This window comes from Lonchura striata, chromosome 1A (genome assembly GCF_050655825.1).
Source record: "Lonchura striata isolate lonStrDom1 chromosome 1A, ASM5065582v1, whole genome shotgun sequence".
Lineage (NCBI taxonomy): Eukaryota > Metazoa > Chordata > Aves > Passeriformes > Estrildidae > Lonchura > Lonchura striata.
Genome location: NC_140741.1, coordinates 43289344 through 43309504, shown reverse-complemented (window position 1 = coordinate 43309504; position 20161 = coordinate 43289344). Strand labels below are relative to the sequence as shown.

Below are 20161 nucleotides of genomic sequence, written 5' to 3'. Positions count from 1 at the left end.
GCTTATCTTTCCTACTCTCACATGAGAACATAATCCCAAATCACCCTATTGTAATACTCTGCACAGGAGCCATTTGTGATGTTATCACTAGGGATTGCAGCATTAGATAAGAAGAAAGCAACAGACTAAATTCTAGCAAGGATTTTATTATTTTATATTCCTTATTATAAAATACATTCTAGGAAGTATATTCTCCCCAGGTTTTTTTCCTTACAAAGTTTCACCAGATCATTATGTATTCTTCCATTTCACAGTACTTATAATGGTACTTTTACAAAAAGCCCAAGGGTCAGTATGTGGGTTTTTTCTTCTTTTTTCAAAAATGTGATAGTGAAGAAAAAAAGGTAACTTGTCTTTTGTACTGTCTTTTCTTAAAATTTCATCATTTTTCAGTGCATGTAAATATGGTTCTTGGAAAATATACCACTGAACAGCTTACAAAAGACAGATAACCTTCTCCTATTTTTTACCTTCCAGGTCTTCTCATTAAGAATTTTACATTTTTATATCACATGAAAAAGAGGTGGTAAAAATATTCTACTTAAAATCATGCTGCAAAACCAACTGTTCTTAGTAGCTCACAGAGGTTCCTAAGCAATTAGGTGAATGGGCCCCTATTTCAACCCCGTTATATATCTACATCAATGCAGAGCATGTCCAGGAACTGTGAGAAGTGATTTTAAGAAAACACCTAAATGTCAAATCAGCTAAATAATTCTGACATCTCCTAAATTCTGAAGGTTTGGGGGTCATGGTAGTCAAGTTTGTTTGTTTTAAACAAAAAACTCCTATTAAACTTCATTTCCTATGAAGAAGTAAGGAAATTACAAAGCAATGCACTGTTATTTTTTTCAACATCCCAACAGCACTAGAGCCTAAGAGGTAGAAAGTTATCAACCCAGAAAAGTCATGAGTTCTTAATATCCCATGATGAGTTAAGGAAGACAGAAACCAACTTCCTCCTCTACCTCATCAAAAGACAGGAAACTTCCGCTGTACTTGCTCAGCTTCCTGTTTTTAAAAAGGAAAAGGGGAAGCTGGCACAACTGCAAAAATTTCAGAACAGGAAGGTCTTCAAAAAACTCAAACTGCTCCTTACCACATCACTACTCCTGAGACTCCAACAGAAGTTACCATCCTGCCTACAGCATATGTTACTCCTTGCTCTTTTCAGTGGCAGAGGTGCCATTCATATTTAGTTATCATTCTGACATGCTGTCAAATTAAAATGAAGAATGCAAATAAAGGAGAAGGAAATGGAAAGACAGTTTAACTACCTAAAATACAGACAAATAATAATGTAACAATGGATGAACAGGTGGTACTTCTCTAACTACAGTGCCTTGACCTTGCCAAACTGTAATAGTGTGCTACAGCCAGAAGTATTTCTGGAAAGAAAACAAGACTGGAATTACCATAAGGGAAAAGGTAAGTAAGAACTGCTAGCAGCCTTTCTACTAGTTCAAGTGTAAGACAACTTACGTCTGTCAACAATCACAGATAATTCAAGCAACAACTCAGAAAAAGAATCCTTATCCTTTTAATTCTGATTTTTAATTACACACATTGTCCCTCAAATGAGTGCTTCTGACATTTTTGGAACAAAGAAAAATTATTCCTGATTTTAAAAGATTATTTTAAGTGTAGATAAATGAATTGTTTTGAATTGTTCCAAATTCTTCTAGTTTATGTTATCTTTAAATGCCAATAAGAATATTTTCCCCTGACCTTTTACAAAGAACACCACAGTAAGAGTCACTCTTACCAAAACTGTACTACTGTAAAATTCAGTCATTCTAGCCATAATCTGGCAAATAATAATTCAAACAATATATGATTCACTTCAGAGATGTTTTTATTTTTACAACACCACGCATGTCTTTAAAACATTTGTACTTTATACTACTAGTGTTTGAACTAAAAAGTATGTGTTGTAAAATCTTAGTACATATTAAATGTTTTGTAGTAAGCTCATATTCAGAACTATCTGTTACCAGAATTGAATCTGTTTTATATAATATGCACTTGGTAGTTCTCAAATGTACAAAGCAATATAAGCACATTTTGGACTAACCAAATTACTATTAGGTAGATTTATTACACTACATACTTATGTAAAATAGAACACTGAAAATGTGTCCTGAAATTACGAAACCACAGCACCATTCATTGTCCCACCCAGAGAACATAGCCAATTCTAAAATCTATGGGAAGCAGCATTATTCACCTATTTAAGGCAAAAGGCAAACACATTACCAGTCTTTAAATGACAGGTAAAAAGCACTACATAGTAGCTTAATTGCAATTCCTTCCTATTCTTCCACAAAAGCACTATGCAGATATCATTAGCCTGATATTGACTATAAAATCTGATACTTCTACTGTCCTTATAGTGTCTGATTAAAAAGTAAATGTACTAAAGTCGCTTCACCATTTCTGAAAGAGGACAACCGATTCCTTTGTGTTCATGAGCGAAACAGAATATTAAAACCAGCCCAACAGTGAGCCACTCTAACTACAGCTGAAGTTAACTTACTTGTTTTTGAATTCACTATGTAAGGTAAAGCCTAAAAGTTATTGATCTTAATGTTGCAGTAAATTGCTCATTTTTAGAACAGCAAAAGGAAGGTAGATTTGCTTGCCCCTTTGTATGTTACGAGAGTACTGCTTACTCCAGTGCTGAACTAAGGGGCTGAATATGTGAAGACTAGTACCTCTAGGGAAAGCTTACTAACATATAAAGAAACTCCACACAATCCATCTGGCTAAAACATACATAAAAATGCATAAGAATTAATTGAGGACAAGCTTGTAAAAGGTTAGAGAAAAGCTGCCTACTATAATTTGGAGATAACTGTATCACTGATTAACCAGGACACTGGCATTTCAGTTTTATCTACACAAAGATGTAACTACTACCATGAAGAAAGGAAGTTCCTAATTATAATCTAAACTTTCAAAGCACATCAACATAATGAGACAGGAGATACTAAAGCATTTTATTCCAAACTGAGAAAATGCTCCTTTGTGAGGAAAGTTTCTTGGATACATACTTCTAAGACAGAAGCTCCCAGACACAAAACACCTTAGTGCCAGGTAGTCCACAGTGAAGTTCTTCAACTGTGAAAGTAGTCTTCCACTGCCATCATTTCCTTTTCAGAACTTTAAAAAAAAAAACTTTTAACTCAATTGTATTTCTTAGGTATGAAATATCACACCTCCTATACAACTGCAGAATACAGTTCTTGACAATGCATTTGGAGTCAACAAACATTTATTGTAAGTAACATTTTATTAAAGTGAAAACAAGCTTGCAACTTTCAGGGTGAGAACTACAGTACAGGAAAATAAACACACTTTCAACCAAACACTCCCTGTAAGTTGCTTTTACCAAAAAATCTTGCCAATCATAGGGAAAGTCAATTTCAACTACTGCAATGTTATACTAAAATGAATATGCAATATATTCTCAGATTAATATACATTTGTTCAGGTAAGTGTTGAAGTTCAGACTCAAAACTCTGTTTCTCCATCAATAACCTCCCAATTACATGACACAGAACACTCAACTGGAAAAGGAACATAATGTGACTCCACACACTGACTGCACTTAAACCTCAATTACTGAAGAAAAGTTGGGTGCTACAGAGAATATCCCAAGAGGCAGCCAACAGCTGAGAACCAGTTTTAAAACTCTAAATGACTAAAACAACACAAGAAGAAAGGGTGGAAGATTAACCACTTGCTCAGAAAGATGCTACTTGCTCAGCAACTTAAAGTGTTACTGATAAAAAGCACACCCTTTTTTTAGACAAAGGTGTAGAGGGGAAATCAGTCTTACAGATAGATCATCTCCTTTCACAATTAGAGCAACACTTAGTTCCCTCTCTTTGGTTTTTTATGATAGAGTCTGTTCATTCTTTGATCCCTCAATTAACATCCATTCTAACACTTGAACATGAGAAAAATTCAAGATGACTGAGATATAAGACCAAAAAAGTGCAGCCACAATGTCAGTCACGTCCAGCAAATAAGTATTGTTGCTCACTGGCATAATCCTGCAGCAAATATACTTCCATGGGATGTGCTTCCTCTAAGGGAAGATGTTCTTAGCTTGTATAGCATGAGCTGGATTATTGCCAAGCACTACAGCTGTGGTCTTTGAACTGATCAGCACTTAATAAAGGTCCATAAGAGCAAAATAACACACTTAAAAAGCAAAAAGAATGAAAAGAAACTCTGATACATTCTCTGACTCGCTCTTTTTTAAAAAATATCATTTGAACTACTTAAAACAACCTCAACACACCAAAATAACCAACCAACAAAACAAATCCCAGAAACCTAAGTAACTTGGTTATAAAGAAATAAATATAAAACATTACAAAAATAATGCTTCAGATATCCTGCTAGATGGCTCCTGGAATTCATGATCTTCTCTTTTGGCATTTCAGTTCCTACAGTAAGAGAGATCTACCTATCAGGGATTTGAGTCTTGGCAGCATCTAACTGAACAGTACTTCTTCCCAAATGCTTCTCTATTCCCTCACTTACAAAAGCTCCAAGAAGTACTAAGGATTCTCCCCTTGCCTGTCCTGGGGTGACTGTATGGTCTGGTATTGTCAAACAGGAACATTCCCTTTCTGATGGTACATTACAAAATTTTCTAACAATTCTACACTTTACACTTGATTTCTGACACTGTATTTTCAACCTTAACTGTTTTATATTTTATATTGCTCATAATAATCATCACAACTCTAGTGTAATTATTATTAACTCCATGCTATTTGTACTCTTTTTACCAAATACCCTCATGCTACTAAAATAATTTTCTTTGATTATGTGCCTTGATTATGCAAGAATTTCTCATGGTCAAGGATGATGTTTTCTAGCATACTTCATGCTCTTCTGCACTCACTCTAGTCCATAAATCTACCCATCTCCCCACCTTCAACTTGTGGCATCATTTTTCTTTAGTGAACTCTACTATTTTACTTTCCTACTGTAATCTACCATTGTCTCCTTAATCACCAGTACATAATATTCCCTCAACTATTATGCTTTTTGCATATAAAATCTATTTACACACAACACTCTACACAACAACCTGTGACTAAAAATCTCTCCTATTCTGGGACTAGTCACAACAAAATGTTCCTACTTAGCTTTCTTGAAAGTACCAGAGAAATAACAACTTCTGTCATCATCATGTACCTCCATTTTAAAAGTCATTAAGATCCTCTGATCTTTCTCCCTCACTTAGTATCCGCACACATACTACTATGATGCTTTCTGAAGGTTTTATTAATTTAATTAATCATTCTCATTACACTGATGCCAAACCCCCTATTTATCTCAATTTGTGAGAAAATTCCAAGGAGACAACAAAACTGTTAAGCTCTTAAAGTTACTTAAGTGACAAGACTTGATCTCCTTCAGTAAAAACTAGTTAAAAAGGTGTGAAAAATAGCTATTTGATTAATACATGTCTAAATATGTGGAGCTCTTTCCTCTATATTCTCTGTGTTGTTCTTCCTCCTTAGTCTATAATGGGACTTCTTTGCACAAGACTGGTAGCCTCCAGAAATTTAAAAGGCAGGCAAACAAGAAAACCCTTTCTTTACACAAAATTAACCACAAGGCCATATAAATAACATACAAAACCTAATTAAAAGTAAACAAATAAATAAACAATAGCAGTAATAAGCAATTCAAGACTAGATTCTGCTAGCTTATCTCTCTAGCAGCAATGGAACCCTGATGCAGGGCTCCATGAAAGTAGACCTCTACAATTAAAAACACCACCAGTCCTCACCAGTACCACAACCCTAAAAGCAGAGCTTTTATCATTAGCCATAGCTGTATCACTACTGGAGGCCAATGCCAGCAGCACAGCAGTCACTCAAGCAACAGCAGAACTGTCTGCCTGGAAAGGAATACCACAAGCTGCTATTTAAGATAACAGCAATAATTTCTGATGTACATAAGCAAGTAGGAATGATGATCTATGCTCTTTTTACCCTCCTCTATGCACTGAGGTAGGACAAGGGGCAGAGAAAGGAGATTATGTACTCCTTTTAAACAATGTGTCACTTTTATTCTCTGGAAACATCAGTGTGGCTGAAAGCTCAAAACAGAGTGGCAATAAGCACTATTGTAAACACATATTTACATTACCTTTAGCAAAAAAAAACAGCAATCAATAGCTACACCAATCCAATCATAGCAGAATCAAAATCTATGTAGCTGGGTGATAGTATCTAATATAGCAGAAATTGCAGAGTTGCATGAAAAGTAGTTTGTCTACATCTCTGACTAATTCACCTGCTCTCTACTCACTGATTGTTTTGATCAGAGCAACCTACATTCCATAACTTGGAGCAGTTTTAAACAACAGCCATTTGATATAGTTTGCTTAGAGAAGGCTGAGTTTAGAAGCTGCCTTTCCAAATTGCGTAAACCTAAGGTCCAGGACAGGAAACAATTTTGTATCACATATGATCAAGAAATGCCATAAAGAAACAGTACTTTGCACCTACTTCCACCTGTGAGATCCAAACTGGGTCTCTAAACCTTTTGCTAGTAGGTATAAAAATAGTTACAGGTTTGGAATGTTTGCTCCATTAAATCTTTTTCTTTTGTTAAAAATTCATTCTTAACATATATGTAGCATTGGAAGTGAGACAGGAAACCTATGCAATCTATCCCAAACTTAAGCTGACATCCAGACTTGTACATGCTCTCTCTATGTACATATGCAATAAAATGCATTCACTTCTTATATAATCAATATACAAAATTAAGTACACACAGACACAAAGACACAAAGTGACAACAGCATTTGAAGAAATTCACACTGAGAAAATGGTAATTTTCTTAGGTTTTTTAAGTGCAGCAATGCCCACAAAAAACTATTTTCCAAGATGAAATCTTTCTCCCTGTAAGCTATTTAAGGAATAGATAAAATCCTTTATTTGATTATATGCAATTTTACGCCTTTACGGTATTTTAATATAAGGACAGAAGTAACAGTAATTGTGATGATGGTAGACTTTTTTAAAACCAAAATGAAAAAGGTAAATTTAGTGTTAATGAAAAAATATAAACTAACAGAACCGAAATAAATTCTGCACGTGCAGCCCTGGTAGTATAAGCAAAGATGCTGAAGAACCACTCTAAGGTTTATACCAGTAAATCAGGACCTCACTGCAGGAAAGCAGATGGTGCAACTCAGTACTTTACAAATGACAGTCTTCACTCAGCAGCAACCCAGCATCTGGGAAACCAGTCAATTAATATCCAGTGAACAATTTAAACAAAGGAGTTAGCTATTAAAGAGTAACTTATCAGCATTTGATTACATAACCCCTTCTTTTCCTTCTACAGTATATACCTCATCTACCCTTCCAAGCAGTGTTCTCTCCAAAATTCCCATTCCTGTCTTGTGACCCAGCGCATGAATGCACCCACCCCCCTCAACACTTGGATTTCTTCCGTCTGCCATTCAAATACCTACGCACAAAAGATCTCCTCTTCTGCTTTCATTAAAATACCTCCAAACAGCTTCTTCCCTCTCTCAGCCTACAGATGAGTGAGAAGCAGCTGTAGTTTTATCTGGCCCAGCTGGCCAGCAGAGTTGACTTGTGCCTCCAGCTGGGCTCCTGACTATTCAGAGTACAAGTGTCTCCTACCAGGCCAGCAATGCTGCAGTACCTATGCACCTTACATCTTCTAAACTGCACATCTGCATCAGCTGGCTGCCTGCTCAGGAGATGTGTGTCTTTGCAATGGGCAACTGCTAAGTCAATAAATAGATAAAGTCTCTGAAGCCACAAACCATAGCACACACATACAATCTGAGCCAAAAAAAAGCCCTGAGGAAAAAGACAAGGGGGTCACTTCCCCCTGGTGCCCTTCTACAGTATTGGGCACCTTTTAAAGACTCATCTAGTAAGGCAATCAGGTCCACAATCCCACATATTTATACTGTTTCGTATGTTATAAGATATATGAACAATGATATTTATCTCGTGTCCATTACACTTAAAATTTCCACCATTATTTACACAATATAAAAAATGTTTTAGTCATATTTATTTTGACAATGTGGATACCGGAAATCAGTAATACTAGGGATTGCACTATACCAGTGGAAACAATACAAATAAGTAAACTCTTGGGTAAATTTCTGAAAATAAGAAATAATGGAAATAGCTTTTTGGTTTTATTATTTCAGGCATGCAGCAGGTCACTTTCCCCACTACGGAAAACAAGCTTCTATTAGTTTGCACACATAAAGAACAAAATCTGTGACTTTCATAAATCCTTTAAATGGTAACAACTATCAGAGTTGCAACTTTTGCTTAAATGGAAAGACTGCCTGAAAACAACTAATAAACAGTCTTTACACCAATTCTGTATCCTAAGTTTTGAATGTATCTTTATTGGCTTCACTGGTGTACTTTCTACCCTTGCTAAGGCAGGCACATTCTGTGTTAATATACATGGTCCAGATGTCACACACCTGATCTTTACAAGTGCACTGCAGGATTGACACAGGATGCCACCAATTTCAGCCAAACCCCAAAGAGGCACGAATTTTACCTAAGCACATCTAGAGGCAATTCAACATTACCATGAAACTAGCAAAATATTTTTGCTTTCTAACAGGTACATAAATTTATGGCACACAAATAGCCATACAGAAAAGCATCAGTATGCTTAAGAAAGCTAGGTGTTTGTGCAGTTCAGTATATAATTTTTAAGTCACCTTTTGCTTTGACCTTAAGAAGCACTTTCTTCAACAGCTGGACTAATCCTACTTGCAAGACAATTAAACTGCTTATTAGGAGAATGAAATCTAGTAGAGAAAAATGAGAATTGTGTACTGGCAATATAAAAATCTAAGTAGAAAAAAACATTGTATTTATCTACCATAAATACTTTTCTAGGAATGTAACTACATTTCAGTAAAAACAGCATATTGACTACAGAACATATTAATGAAACAATAGTAAACATGCTTAAATCATTGGCACCAAATATTATATTTTTATTTTCTAACCTTTTACCTTTTTACTACGATACCATATACATTGACTAACATAACACCTTTCTAATGAACAACTTCATGCTACATATACAGAGAAGGACACGACATTAAACAGGATAACAAGTTCAGCAAAGTTGCAAGGAAATACAATAATCTGAAGCATTTGGGAAAAAAAAATCCAAAAACCCTACTTACTAAAAGTGTTCCAAGCAGTGTGGCAGTTAGGGCCCTGTATATTCTTCAAATCCAGCTACACACAGTATTTCACTACAGGGGTCAGCCTTTGCATGTATCTCTGCTCAGAAACAGTATTTCCGCTTAAAATAAAATTAAATTGTATTTCTACGCCTTAGAATTACCAAAATGACCTTGGAAGAGCAAGCAAAATGTACCAAATGCTGCAATGCCTGACTAAGTCCTGCAGAGTACCTGAAAACACATTTTTCAGGTGTGTGAAATACCCTTTACACATTCATCTGGATCATGTGAATGCAGCATGCCCACAGCTGCAGAATTTGTTTCTCAGGTACTAGAGAATCTATTAGTGTTTTGCTGTAAAATTCAGTATTTTCCTGTTGCTAGGCACCTGACATTTAGTGCTTTGTCCTCTTGCCCTTTTACTTGCACACATCCTTTTTTTCCTTCAATTTTCTTACAATTAGAAATTCATTTGATTACAGTAAATATCCCATGTGCAGTCAATAGGTACAGACATCAAGGGGACAAGGAACAGAGAATGAATTATAGCCTGTAGTCAAAAGATTGAGAAGATGATGATTAGAAAAGAATAAGAGAAAGAAAGATAGAGCTACATGGCCTACATGGGTAACACCATGGAAGGCAAGACAGTGGAGAACAGATGTCCAGAAAGCAAACTCAAAACCTCTTCAGAAAGAACTAATATTAAGATTAATCAATTACCACATTGAATGATGAGCCAAAAATATGTGTACATTGATACAACAGATTAATACTGCCATGAAATTTATTCCCATTTCTCACAGCACAAGGCTCTACTGTAAAGAATACTCTCTAGAAACATGGTTACAGTTGCACATTCATACTTACATGAGGCAATTCCTGATTTTTTAAGGTATTTACTGTATAACTGTAGCATTATATGAACATGTACTGTTGGAAATTTTGATTTTCCTGGGGTTTCATAGATGGCATTGGGGAGTGAAAAGCAGCCAAGAAAGATCTCCATAATCTACAACATTTCAAAGCTATACTATCAATATTACAGAGGACATCTGTGAATTCTGTAACATGGCACTGTTTACCTGGGTATTGCCTGGATTCTACATAATTTCATGGAAGTCACTAGAAAATGGACACTCCTGACCAAAACAATCAGGTAAGGAAGAACTATTCATAAGAGTATTTTCACAAGTTTTTTTCTAATACACAGATTTGAAAAGCAAACTAACTCGTACACATAGATCTACATCTATCCTACACCATAATAATTATTAATATACTCAAAGATTCACCCCCAGAGTAAAATATTTTCATTTAGCTTAATTAAGCCCCTAGGATGTACCCCAAATAGCAAGTTCCCTCAAAACATTATGTTGCAATAATACAGGTTGTCATTGCACTTAAAAGAAATTGAACAGAGCTACTTAGAGATAGTCATACAATTTGGTGATCTATGGACCTGAGAATCCCTGCACATGGTTTATCATGGAAGCATAGCAACCTCTGCACTGGGAGGCAGAGGCCAACCAGCAGATGTAACAATGACGAAACATATGCAGCCATAAGTATGGTCCATCTAAACCTCAGTAGAAGTCCACCAAACTGAGAGAAAAGGTCTCAGAAATAGAGAACTGCCTTACACGATTTTTATGTATCTTAAGCAGCTATGGATTGACAAGTAACACTGTAAATTATGCTGAGACTAATAATCTCAACTGTTGCTCCTCCCACACCACTAGAAAATAGTATGAAGACAGTTCACTCTTATTACAAACATGCTCCAGTGCATCATTCAACAAAACTACACTCTACTATAACTCTATTATGTGTGATCTCTGCCAGCATAGCTACCTTGCAACGATTTATCTGGAGTTAAAATAAATGCATGCACATTCAGTTTAAAGATAGGAAAACAAAAAGTGGGAGTACTCAGCTTCACTGCTTTACTGCTTAAAATGTAATTCAGGTCTGGTTAAGACTTGAACTTGTTGCTCCAAGGAGACTGTATTTGAGATGTGATACCTAGCTCACTAATCTAGTACTTCAGGCAAAGCTTAAGCTCACTATTTGGGGTACCATCTTGCTGTTTTATTATCCTCCCTCAAGATAAGCTTTTTTCTTTCAACTGTTTCAGTATTTCTCTGCTTAGGTATCCCAACTTTATTTATTCCCTAAGGAATAAAGATTGTTCTTCCTCTCATCTGTGCTGTATTTTCTGCTTCTAAACACTGTAGAGGGCAAAAAACCTTATGAATAGTTTTACTTTACTCATATATTCCTAATTTATATTAATTTTCAAATATTTAAAATATGACATAGAAGCATGAAGAGACACAAACCTGTATTAAAGATCTTAAAGTCTCACACTTCTCTTTGAGACAGGTGAACAAACATCAGTACAACCACTTTCTAAATATGAATAAAAAGATTGTAAATGATTTAACTAAGGCCACAGAATCAATATGTATCAGACTGGTAACCAAAAACAAGTTCACGTGATGGGATCTCTGGCCTATACCCAATCTCCTCTGTGAACTGCGCTGACCTGTAATAATGTGGACTGATACTACAGTAACTCCAAGCAGCTCCATTTAAGATGTAAAACATCACTCCAACACTCAGAACAAGCATTTTAAAACAAAACACAAACAGCTCATTCTTATGATCATACATATTTAGTTCTCAGTTCTCCAATTCACAGAACATAACATTAGCACTGTTTGAAAAATAAAATAGGACTTCTCAGCTACTGATTAAAAAGGAATTTTAAAATACAGTAATAGTAGTCTCTTTTTATGTATAGTTTAACTAAGGCTCAAAATAAAGAAGTTTTCCTATCAGAATTGGATTCTATAAAACAATTATTAATTGGATTAAACCTAGATTCTATTAAAACAATTATTAACAATTAAAACTGGATTATTACAAAAATAATTGGCTTTAATGTATTTGGGTTTCATCTTATTTGACATGCACTCTCAAAAGTAAAAATCTAAACCTCTGTGTACCTCTAGCACCTCATCTGCAAAAACTAACCAATTGTATTTCTCTATTTCACTACTGGGGAAAGAGTTAAGAAAAGTAAAAAAAGTAAAAGAATTAGTATGAAAGTCTTATCTATTGAGGTTTAACTGCAAATAAGCAAGGTAATTAAAGCCTGCTAGTTCCAGAATAAAATTAAACAAACAAAAAACCAATCAAAACCAAACAACTTCTCTTAGCCCAGGCTTATTCCATTTCACAGGGAAAGAAGTAATACCATGGCATTCCATATGCATTCTTGATCATACTGTAATTAGGTTAGCATTCATTCAAACCTAAGACATTACAACATACTAATAATTTTAAGGCATAAATTCATTTAAATACTGTTTTGGTTTAAGAATAGAAAATGGTCTTAAATAATTATGTGTCCACCATTTCTTAGAAGATTAAGTAGGTGCTAGAAGTCATCACATTTACTACAGTGTTGCCAGAAACTCACTCTTTGTAGATCATTAGTTCTGACATCTGCCCATTTAAACTTTCAAGTTAAACAATCAGAATTCTGAATTAAAAGTGAAGAACACCCACCCCTCCCCAGTAATGTACTTCAGCATAACAGCAAGCAACTTAGGTAGTTTCTACAAAAAGCTTGCAAAAAATAATCAAGAAAATATATTAATGTTAATTGCACTATTTTTCACTCTATTTTCCAGCAGTAAAAAGCAGTTTACCCTCTGAAGGGAAAGCTGAGAAACTTTGATAGAGGCCAAACTCATCTGCACAGTAAACTGGTATCACAATGTAAGTCTAACAAAGAGCACTTTTAAGGTAGCTATGCCCCCTTTCACCTGCTGCTTGCTCTCTTCAGTTGAGTCCTAATGCAAATGTTGTATTCTAAAACTTCTGTCTTGCTTTGAGCAAACTCATGGCAACCCTGACAAGACCACATCCATCCTAATACATAACTTCTATTGAGTGACATTCTGAGATTTTAACAACCAACATACTTTATTTCCCTAAATAAAGCTTTATTTCATGAGCAGTAACTAGTCTTGACTGTATGTTGGCTGTCTGTACAACTAAAACAAAATTCCCTCTTCAATTATGTAAAATATTCACTTCTGACTTTAAAAGAAAGGCCTTAGACACCTGACTGAAACATGCATTACAATTTTTGTCTTGAGGAAGGAAAAGCAAATTTTAAGAAGAAATCATAAAGATGTCATCCATGTATTTGTTTCCTGTATCGCCAGTGACTGCAGGATTTGGGACAAAATTAAGTGCAAAAGATTCCACAAGTTCAAGTCCATAGGTATGCAAGATGAAAGCCTTCATTATGGCATTATTGAAGGATGGATAAAACCTGTAAGGCCAGCTGGTCTCTATGCCATTCCTGGCTCATTACCTTTTGCACATGTACTGGTGTCCTGGTCAGGCTAGTGCGTGGTATGGGGGTTTCCCCATGCTCTGCTTGACATACTATTCATAACAGAAGGTATTCAGGTATATCTTGGGGGATTTTGTGCTGCTGTCCACTCTGAATTTTCTCCTTCAGTTTCATCTCAGCTTACACATTAACACAACCTCTTCTTTTATTTAAAATTACCTCCCTTTTAACTGTTTAGACCCTTCAAAATGCTTGGAAGATGTTATTTTCCCTTCTCACACAAACTGTTAATTGAACCAAGCAAAACATATTTATTTATCAAAACTTTTTTTTTTTTTTCAATTAGTCCCTTCAGATTTCTTAACATTTTGTTGCTCTTCTGTAAGTTTCTGTTAAACTACCCCACCTGTTGCAAAAGCTTTGAAATAAAACAGTACTCCAAACACAGTCCCATAATCTTGTACAAAAATCCATCTCCCATTTGTCTAATATCTGCTCAATACCATGGTGGATGCAACCTAAACTTGTTTTGAATTTTACAAAGTCTATATATCATATTTCAAATTGGGGCCTGTCCTTCCTGTCAGAAGTATGCACAAATCCCTTTCATATGAAAGGGAGTTGGATTCACACAACTGACAGGATTATCAGGCCTGTGGTATCACTCCTATCCCTTTTTCAGCAATACTCTTTTCCAGGTTATTCCCTCACAATGAATACCTGTTTTGGATTATGAACCCTCAATTGTTTTAGCTTGCATTTTTCAAACTAAATGTTGTTTGTACTTTCCAACAATGTGCCTAATTTCTTTAGATTACCTTTTCTGCCCTGAGTTGTGCTTAACTCTTCTATCATTGCTTGCTAATGCTGCAAGTGTAGCATTCAACCTCTCATAAAGTTAAGCAACGCAGTCACTAAATATATCTAAAATGGCTAAACTTGTATTACTACGTGCATATGTAAGCACTGATGATACTCTTTTAGCACCTAAAACTGCTGTGACTCACCATATCTATTCTTTATATTTTGTTCTATTTTTGTTTATGGTCCTTCATCCAATTTTTCATTAAGATGATTATCCATATACATACATAATTTCTGAACAAGAGATTTTGTGATGTATTTGAATTTCAGAAAATATTTAAAATTTTACTATAGTTACAAACTCTATTAATTTACTGAGGCCTTGAATCTGCAGTCAGATCTGGCAAACAAGCCAATCCTGTACTTCTTCATACTCACTGAACTGTGTGCAGATGCTGTTGCAGTATCAGATCCTAATTTTAAACACTAAGCAAGAATAACAAAAAACTCTCTTAAAGTAATTTTTGCTTAGAAAATTCTAGGCTTCTTATTATTGTTCCCCTGAATTTTTTTTGCCATTATATTACTAAGAACAGAATCCCTTTTATCTAGTTCTTAAGCTCATGCTTTTTTTTCTTTCCCCCTTTATTTTATAAGAAATCAGCACTATTGTTTAATTTCTTAGAGGCATCTTGAAGATCAAATGACTTATAAATATCTTCAGATCTTTCAAGAACCCCCTCTATTTGTCATCAATACCTACTTCATATGGTTCTGATTTTTAACTGCTCACTGTTTTTCACCCTACTATATATGGAATTTCAGGAAATTCAGCATAATGGCTTGTCTTAATAACAACTTTATGCAACTTCTCATTTATGGACTGACCACTTTCTTCTCTATTTGACTTCCCCTTACTTCCACAATATTTAAAACAGCTAATTTTTATTCACCTTAAACTATTATTAGCTAATTACTATTGCCTTTACCAAAAGTTTACAATATGCATGTCCTGTCTACTTTTCAGGAATTCTCCACAGAACTAAGACAAACGTATTTTACCTTACAACTAATCCTTTCATATAATTTATCTTAATATAGATAAATAACTTTGAAAAGCAACTGATTTTCAATTCAGTTAAGCATACTCCATTCACACATTTAAGCTTACAAGGTCTCTCAGTCCCCCAAAATAGATGAAGATTCACAACAGAAATAAATATATTACTTGTACTCACACGAAAACCAACAGAACCTTATACCAACATCAGCCCAATTCTTTGTAGGATTCTAATGTAATCTACCAATAAGATAAAAAACAGATTATATTCCAAGTTAGTTTTCTTTTTACTGACTGTTTACCAACAAAAACAAAAATGTATGTCCACATTACTGATGTTTACATTTATTAACCCATACTAAAATATTTTCATTAACATTATGAAATAATTTTTTGAGAAGCATTTAGAAAATGCTTTACTAATTCATCTCAATTGAAGTGAAACATCCAATTTGCACTACATCCAAGGGAATTACATTCTGTGTTCTGTAAAGTCTTACAGAACTACATTAACAAGTACAGTCTATCAATGGTTATCGGCACTGTGGCTTTTGACTGCTCACTAAGAACCACAGTGCATAAATTACTTCACCTGTCAGACAGCTCAAAGTAACAGAGGCACTAAGTTTGAATGGTTCAGACTTTCCCTATTTTTATTGTGAGAGAAAAGGGAGAGGGCAGTGCAAAGGAGAAGGGGTAGATAGGTTATCATGTATTCAACTATCACCTACCATAAAACCTATTGGATTTGTATCACAAGCTTAAACAATTCACTTCTTTAATGAAGCCTAACATAGATTCCCAAAGACACACAGCAAAATTCCAGGACAGTCAAGTGAAAAAGTTATTTAACCATAAATACAAACCTAAAGAACTGCCTCAAGAAATACCATAACCCAATGACTGTTTTGCAAAACATTCAGTTTGATCAATCCAACAAGACTACTGACCTCACACAAATAAATCAGTTCCTAAATTTGCTTACACAGTAACTTTAAGTAAAAATAGCAGCATTATTAGTGGCAACACAGCAAAATGAGCAAGTGGTCCATGCAGCTCGAGATCTTATCTCAGTCAACAAACTATGCCAGATGTTCCATAGAAAGAAGCAACTTTCATCACATACCATCCCTAATCCAAATCTGCAAACATATTCATGTAGGTGCACAACACTGAACCCCTCTGAATTCAACAGGATCTCCATCTGCCAAGGAGATCCCCCACTTTACAGTACACAACATGTGATTGGATAAAAATTGAAATAAAAGTTGATAGGCCTCAATTTGCTTGGAAAGTCATTACAGTAGTGAGGCCAAGATTATAATCATACTTGAGGTTCACAGACACACTTTTTGTTTTCCAAGGTTAATTGGTCAGCAGTTCATTCAAATCCAGCCTTGTAAGAAACCTTAGATTATGTTCTTCAACACAGACAAGCTAGACCCTTTTAACAAATTTATCATTAAAGCACTTTTTCTTTCCCTAGAACTAAATACTGTCGCCCTTACACCTTCTAGGTTACAGCTAAATTAATGTTAACCTAGCAGAGAGACATGTACATACAGTCTTATTACTGCACATGGAAGAAGGCGAACTCATCTGGGAAACAGTTCACATCCAACTTAGACTATGTGAGAAGCAACAGTGAGTAAAGCAGCAATTCAGAAGAAACAAAACCAAACAAAAACCAAAATGATCACTAAAAATCAATCCACCCCCAAACCAACAATATTTCAGAATGGTTTAATCACACAGCTTATGATAAAGGCATTTTTAAAGATTCTTCATCTTAACTATTTATCAACTTTATTCCTAAATTCCAAATAAACAAAAATCCTTTAAATTATTTTTATGTAATCAGTTATATATGTATTCAACAACTGTATTTTAAAGCATGTCAATATCAGCATGCCAATAATAAAAATAACATTTTTGTATCTCTGATTCTAATTTAAAAAGTAATACCTCATTAAAAATTAATAGTCATTAGAAGGCTAAATTAACATTGTCTTCTTAACTGTCACAGCATATAATGGCTCTCAAAATACACATAAAAACAAACATGACATACAGTCTTTTACTGCAAAAAGTTAGGCCATTCAAACACTTAAAAAACGCGGAAATAGAAATAAAAGGGTTAAAAAAACTATAATTTTGGTAATTATATGTAAAATCTAGTCAACTAACAAATTATATGGTCCAACAGAAAAACTCAAGAAGCAAAAAACTGCTTTCTATGATGTGACAAATCTCCAGCAACACTATTTCAGTACTATGTAGGAGAGGAGGGGGGGAAAAATAAAAAGAGGGAAGGATATCCTAAAGCAAGCTTCCCACTTAATTTCTAGTCCTGCCACCAATCATAAATGCTACCAGAGCTATTACCAATGGTAGTTTCTTTTCTTAACCTGAATCTTAAAGCAATCATATGCCATCACCAAAAAAAAAAGAAAAAAAAACAAAACCAAAATCTCACTAACAACAAATATCTGGCTAAGGTTTTCCAGACATCACTGAAACTCAAGAAACTGCTCCACTGTGCTATGAACTCTACAGCTTCAAGCTGGAAGTCAATCTAGGACAACCAATAGAAAGTGCACCTGTACAATTACTGCATTTCCTAATTCAGAAGGCCAAACTAGAAACAGATAAAGCTTGTGTGTACTCAGCTCACCAAAACAGAAATCCAAGAGCCCATACTTATTTTGTACATACTGCACATCTATATTATCATTAACTGCAATGAAAAAAATATTGTATTTATAATTCAGAAACAGAAATTACATTCCTTAACCAATACACATTTAACTTAATTCTAAATAAAATATAAGTATCCATATATATACACATCTAAAGCAACTATATACACAATCATTCAAAAATCTTTTCTACAAAAAAATTATCATCCAAACTAAATAAAAATTATTTTTTAAAGTAATCTAGTAAATGAATAGTACCATATATAGTAATTTAAAACATTCAATATGAGCTCCATGCAATAATGAAAAATAACCTCTATTACAAAAAAATAATCTGCATCATTTCCAAGGAATGCAACCTTATTTTTAAAACCTGCAGAAATTTACTATTTTACAAGTAATAAAAAAGATTATTTAGCTCCTTGTACTCTAAAATAAAAGAGAATATATGCTGCTAGTAACTGAGACTATAATTTGTGCAAGTCTACCTTCCTACAGATGCATTTTATTCAACATCTGACCCCACTAAGCAGTAAACAAATTTACATATATCAACACATTTCAGTGCTCCAAATACTATCCTAAGTTTCTGTAACTACAATAATGTGATCTCTTAGTAACAGTCCTTCAGTACCGTCACTCTAAAACAATCAAAAAAATGGCCTCTGACATATATTGTTTGTGTACTTGGTATTCCTTCAAAGTTTAAGGCTTGCAGATGTAAAATTTAAAAAAAAAAACTACAAAACAGAATCACCTTTAACTGATCACTGCACCAGATGAGAAAGGAATTACAAGGTTTTTTTCTGCTTTATTTTATAGCATTTTAAAAGAGTAGGGATATTTTTATTATTGCACACACTGAAAACTAAATATAACCCCGCACTCAAAAATACTACTGCAACAGCTTGATAGCACTCACCGCAAGTAATACTGTTTTAAAGCGAAGGCAGCATTAGAACAACTTCTGGGAAAGTTAAACTCTTCTACAATTTCTCCCCACTGATTCTTCTCTGATACCTGTCAAAAACAACACACAAGCCGAGATACACAACGTACACGTAAACATGTTGCTGACAGCGAACATCACAAAAAAAAAAACAGGCTGCCATGAAGCAAATAGATAAATATATAAAAAGAAACAAACATGAATGTGTATGGAATTTAGGACTATATATTTTACTGACAGTGGATAGTATTCCCCTTTCGGGAATAATCCCGCTTCTCAGGGGTCTTTTACTGCATTTATTTTTTAACATATACATTCTTTTTTTCGGGGGAACGACCGGGAGTGGTGGTATTGTTTTGGGGTTTGTTTGTTTTTGTTTTTACTGCCTGGACAATAACCAATCGGGAGTCCCTCTGTCGCCCCCTTTTAAATCCTAACGCGGTCCGTTAAAAACCCAAAGAAGTTTAAAATAATGCAGGGAAGTGCTGGCGGGGGGCGCCCCCTGGGCTGCGGGGCGCGGGGGCGCGGGCCCGGGGGGTCCCCCCAACACAGATCCACAGACACAGAGAGGCCTTTCTTTTGAGGCCTACATTTCTGTCCCCAGCCTTGAAGCCTAAAGATGGCTATTTGATTACACACCGTCTTGGGTGCCCCTTTTGTTATTTTTCCCAGGGAAGGGCTCGGAGGGCAGCGCACGGCCCCCCCCCCGGCTGCGAGGATCGTTCCCTAGCCCATGCTCCGTGCCGATTATCGATGTTAAACATGCCCGCTAATTTTGAGTTGCACTAAAACTGCACTCAGACTCTTTCCTCTGTCTCTCCCTCTGCAAGAGAGGCGCACAGAGCTGCCACCACAGCCGAAAGAAGCCTGCTCTCGCCGCCCAGCAGCTCCCCGCTTCCCCCCTCGCCTTCCCGCGGGAGGGGGGCATGGCCGAGGGGGTCCGGCGGAGGCGGAGGAGGCAGGAGTGGGGTGCGCGCCGTACCCCCGCGTCCCCCTCCATCGCTCCGCCGACAAGGCCGAG

General features: G+C 35.5%; 1 protein-coding gene across 2 annotated transcripts in view; it reads right to left on the bottom strand.

Moving 5' to 3' along the window:
• Window positions 1–20161, bottom strand: part of ARID2 (AT-rich interaction domain 2) — a 92068-nt gene that overhangs the window by 70496 nt on the left and 1411 nt on the right. For both annotated transcript variants that reach the window (XM_021547420.4, XM_085570252.1), the window contains one exon: window positions 19114–19211. In XM_021547420.4, coding sequence (XP_021403095.2) covers window positions 19114–19211 — 98 coding nt within the window. The remainder of the gene's footprint in view (window positions 1–19113; window positions 19212–20161) is intronic.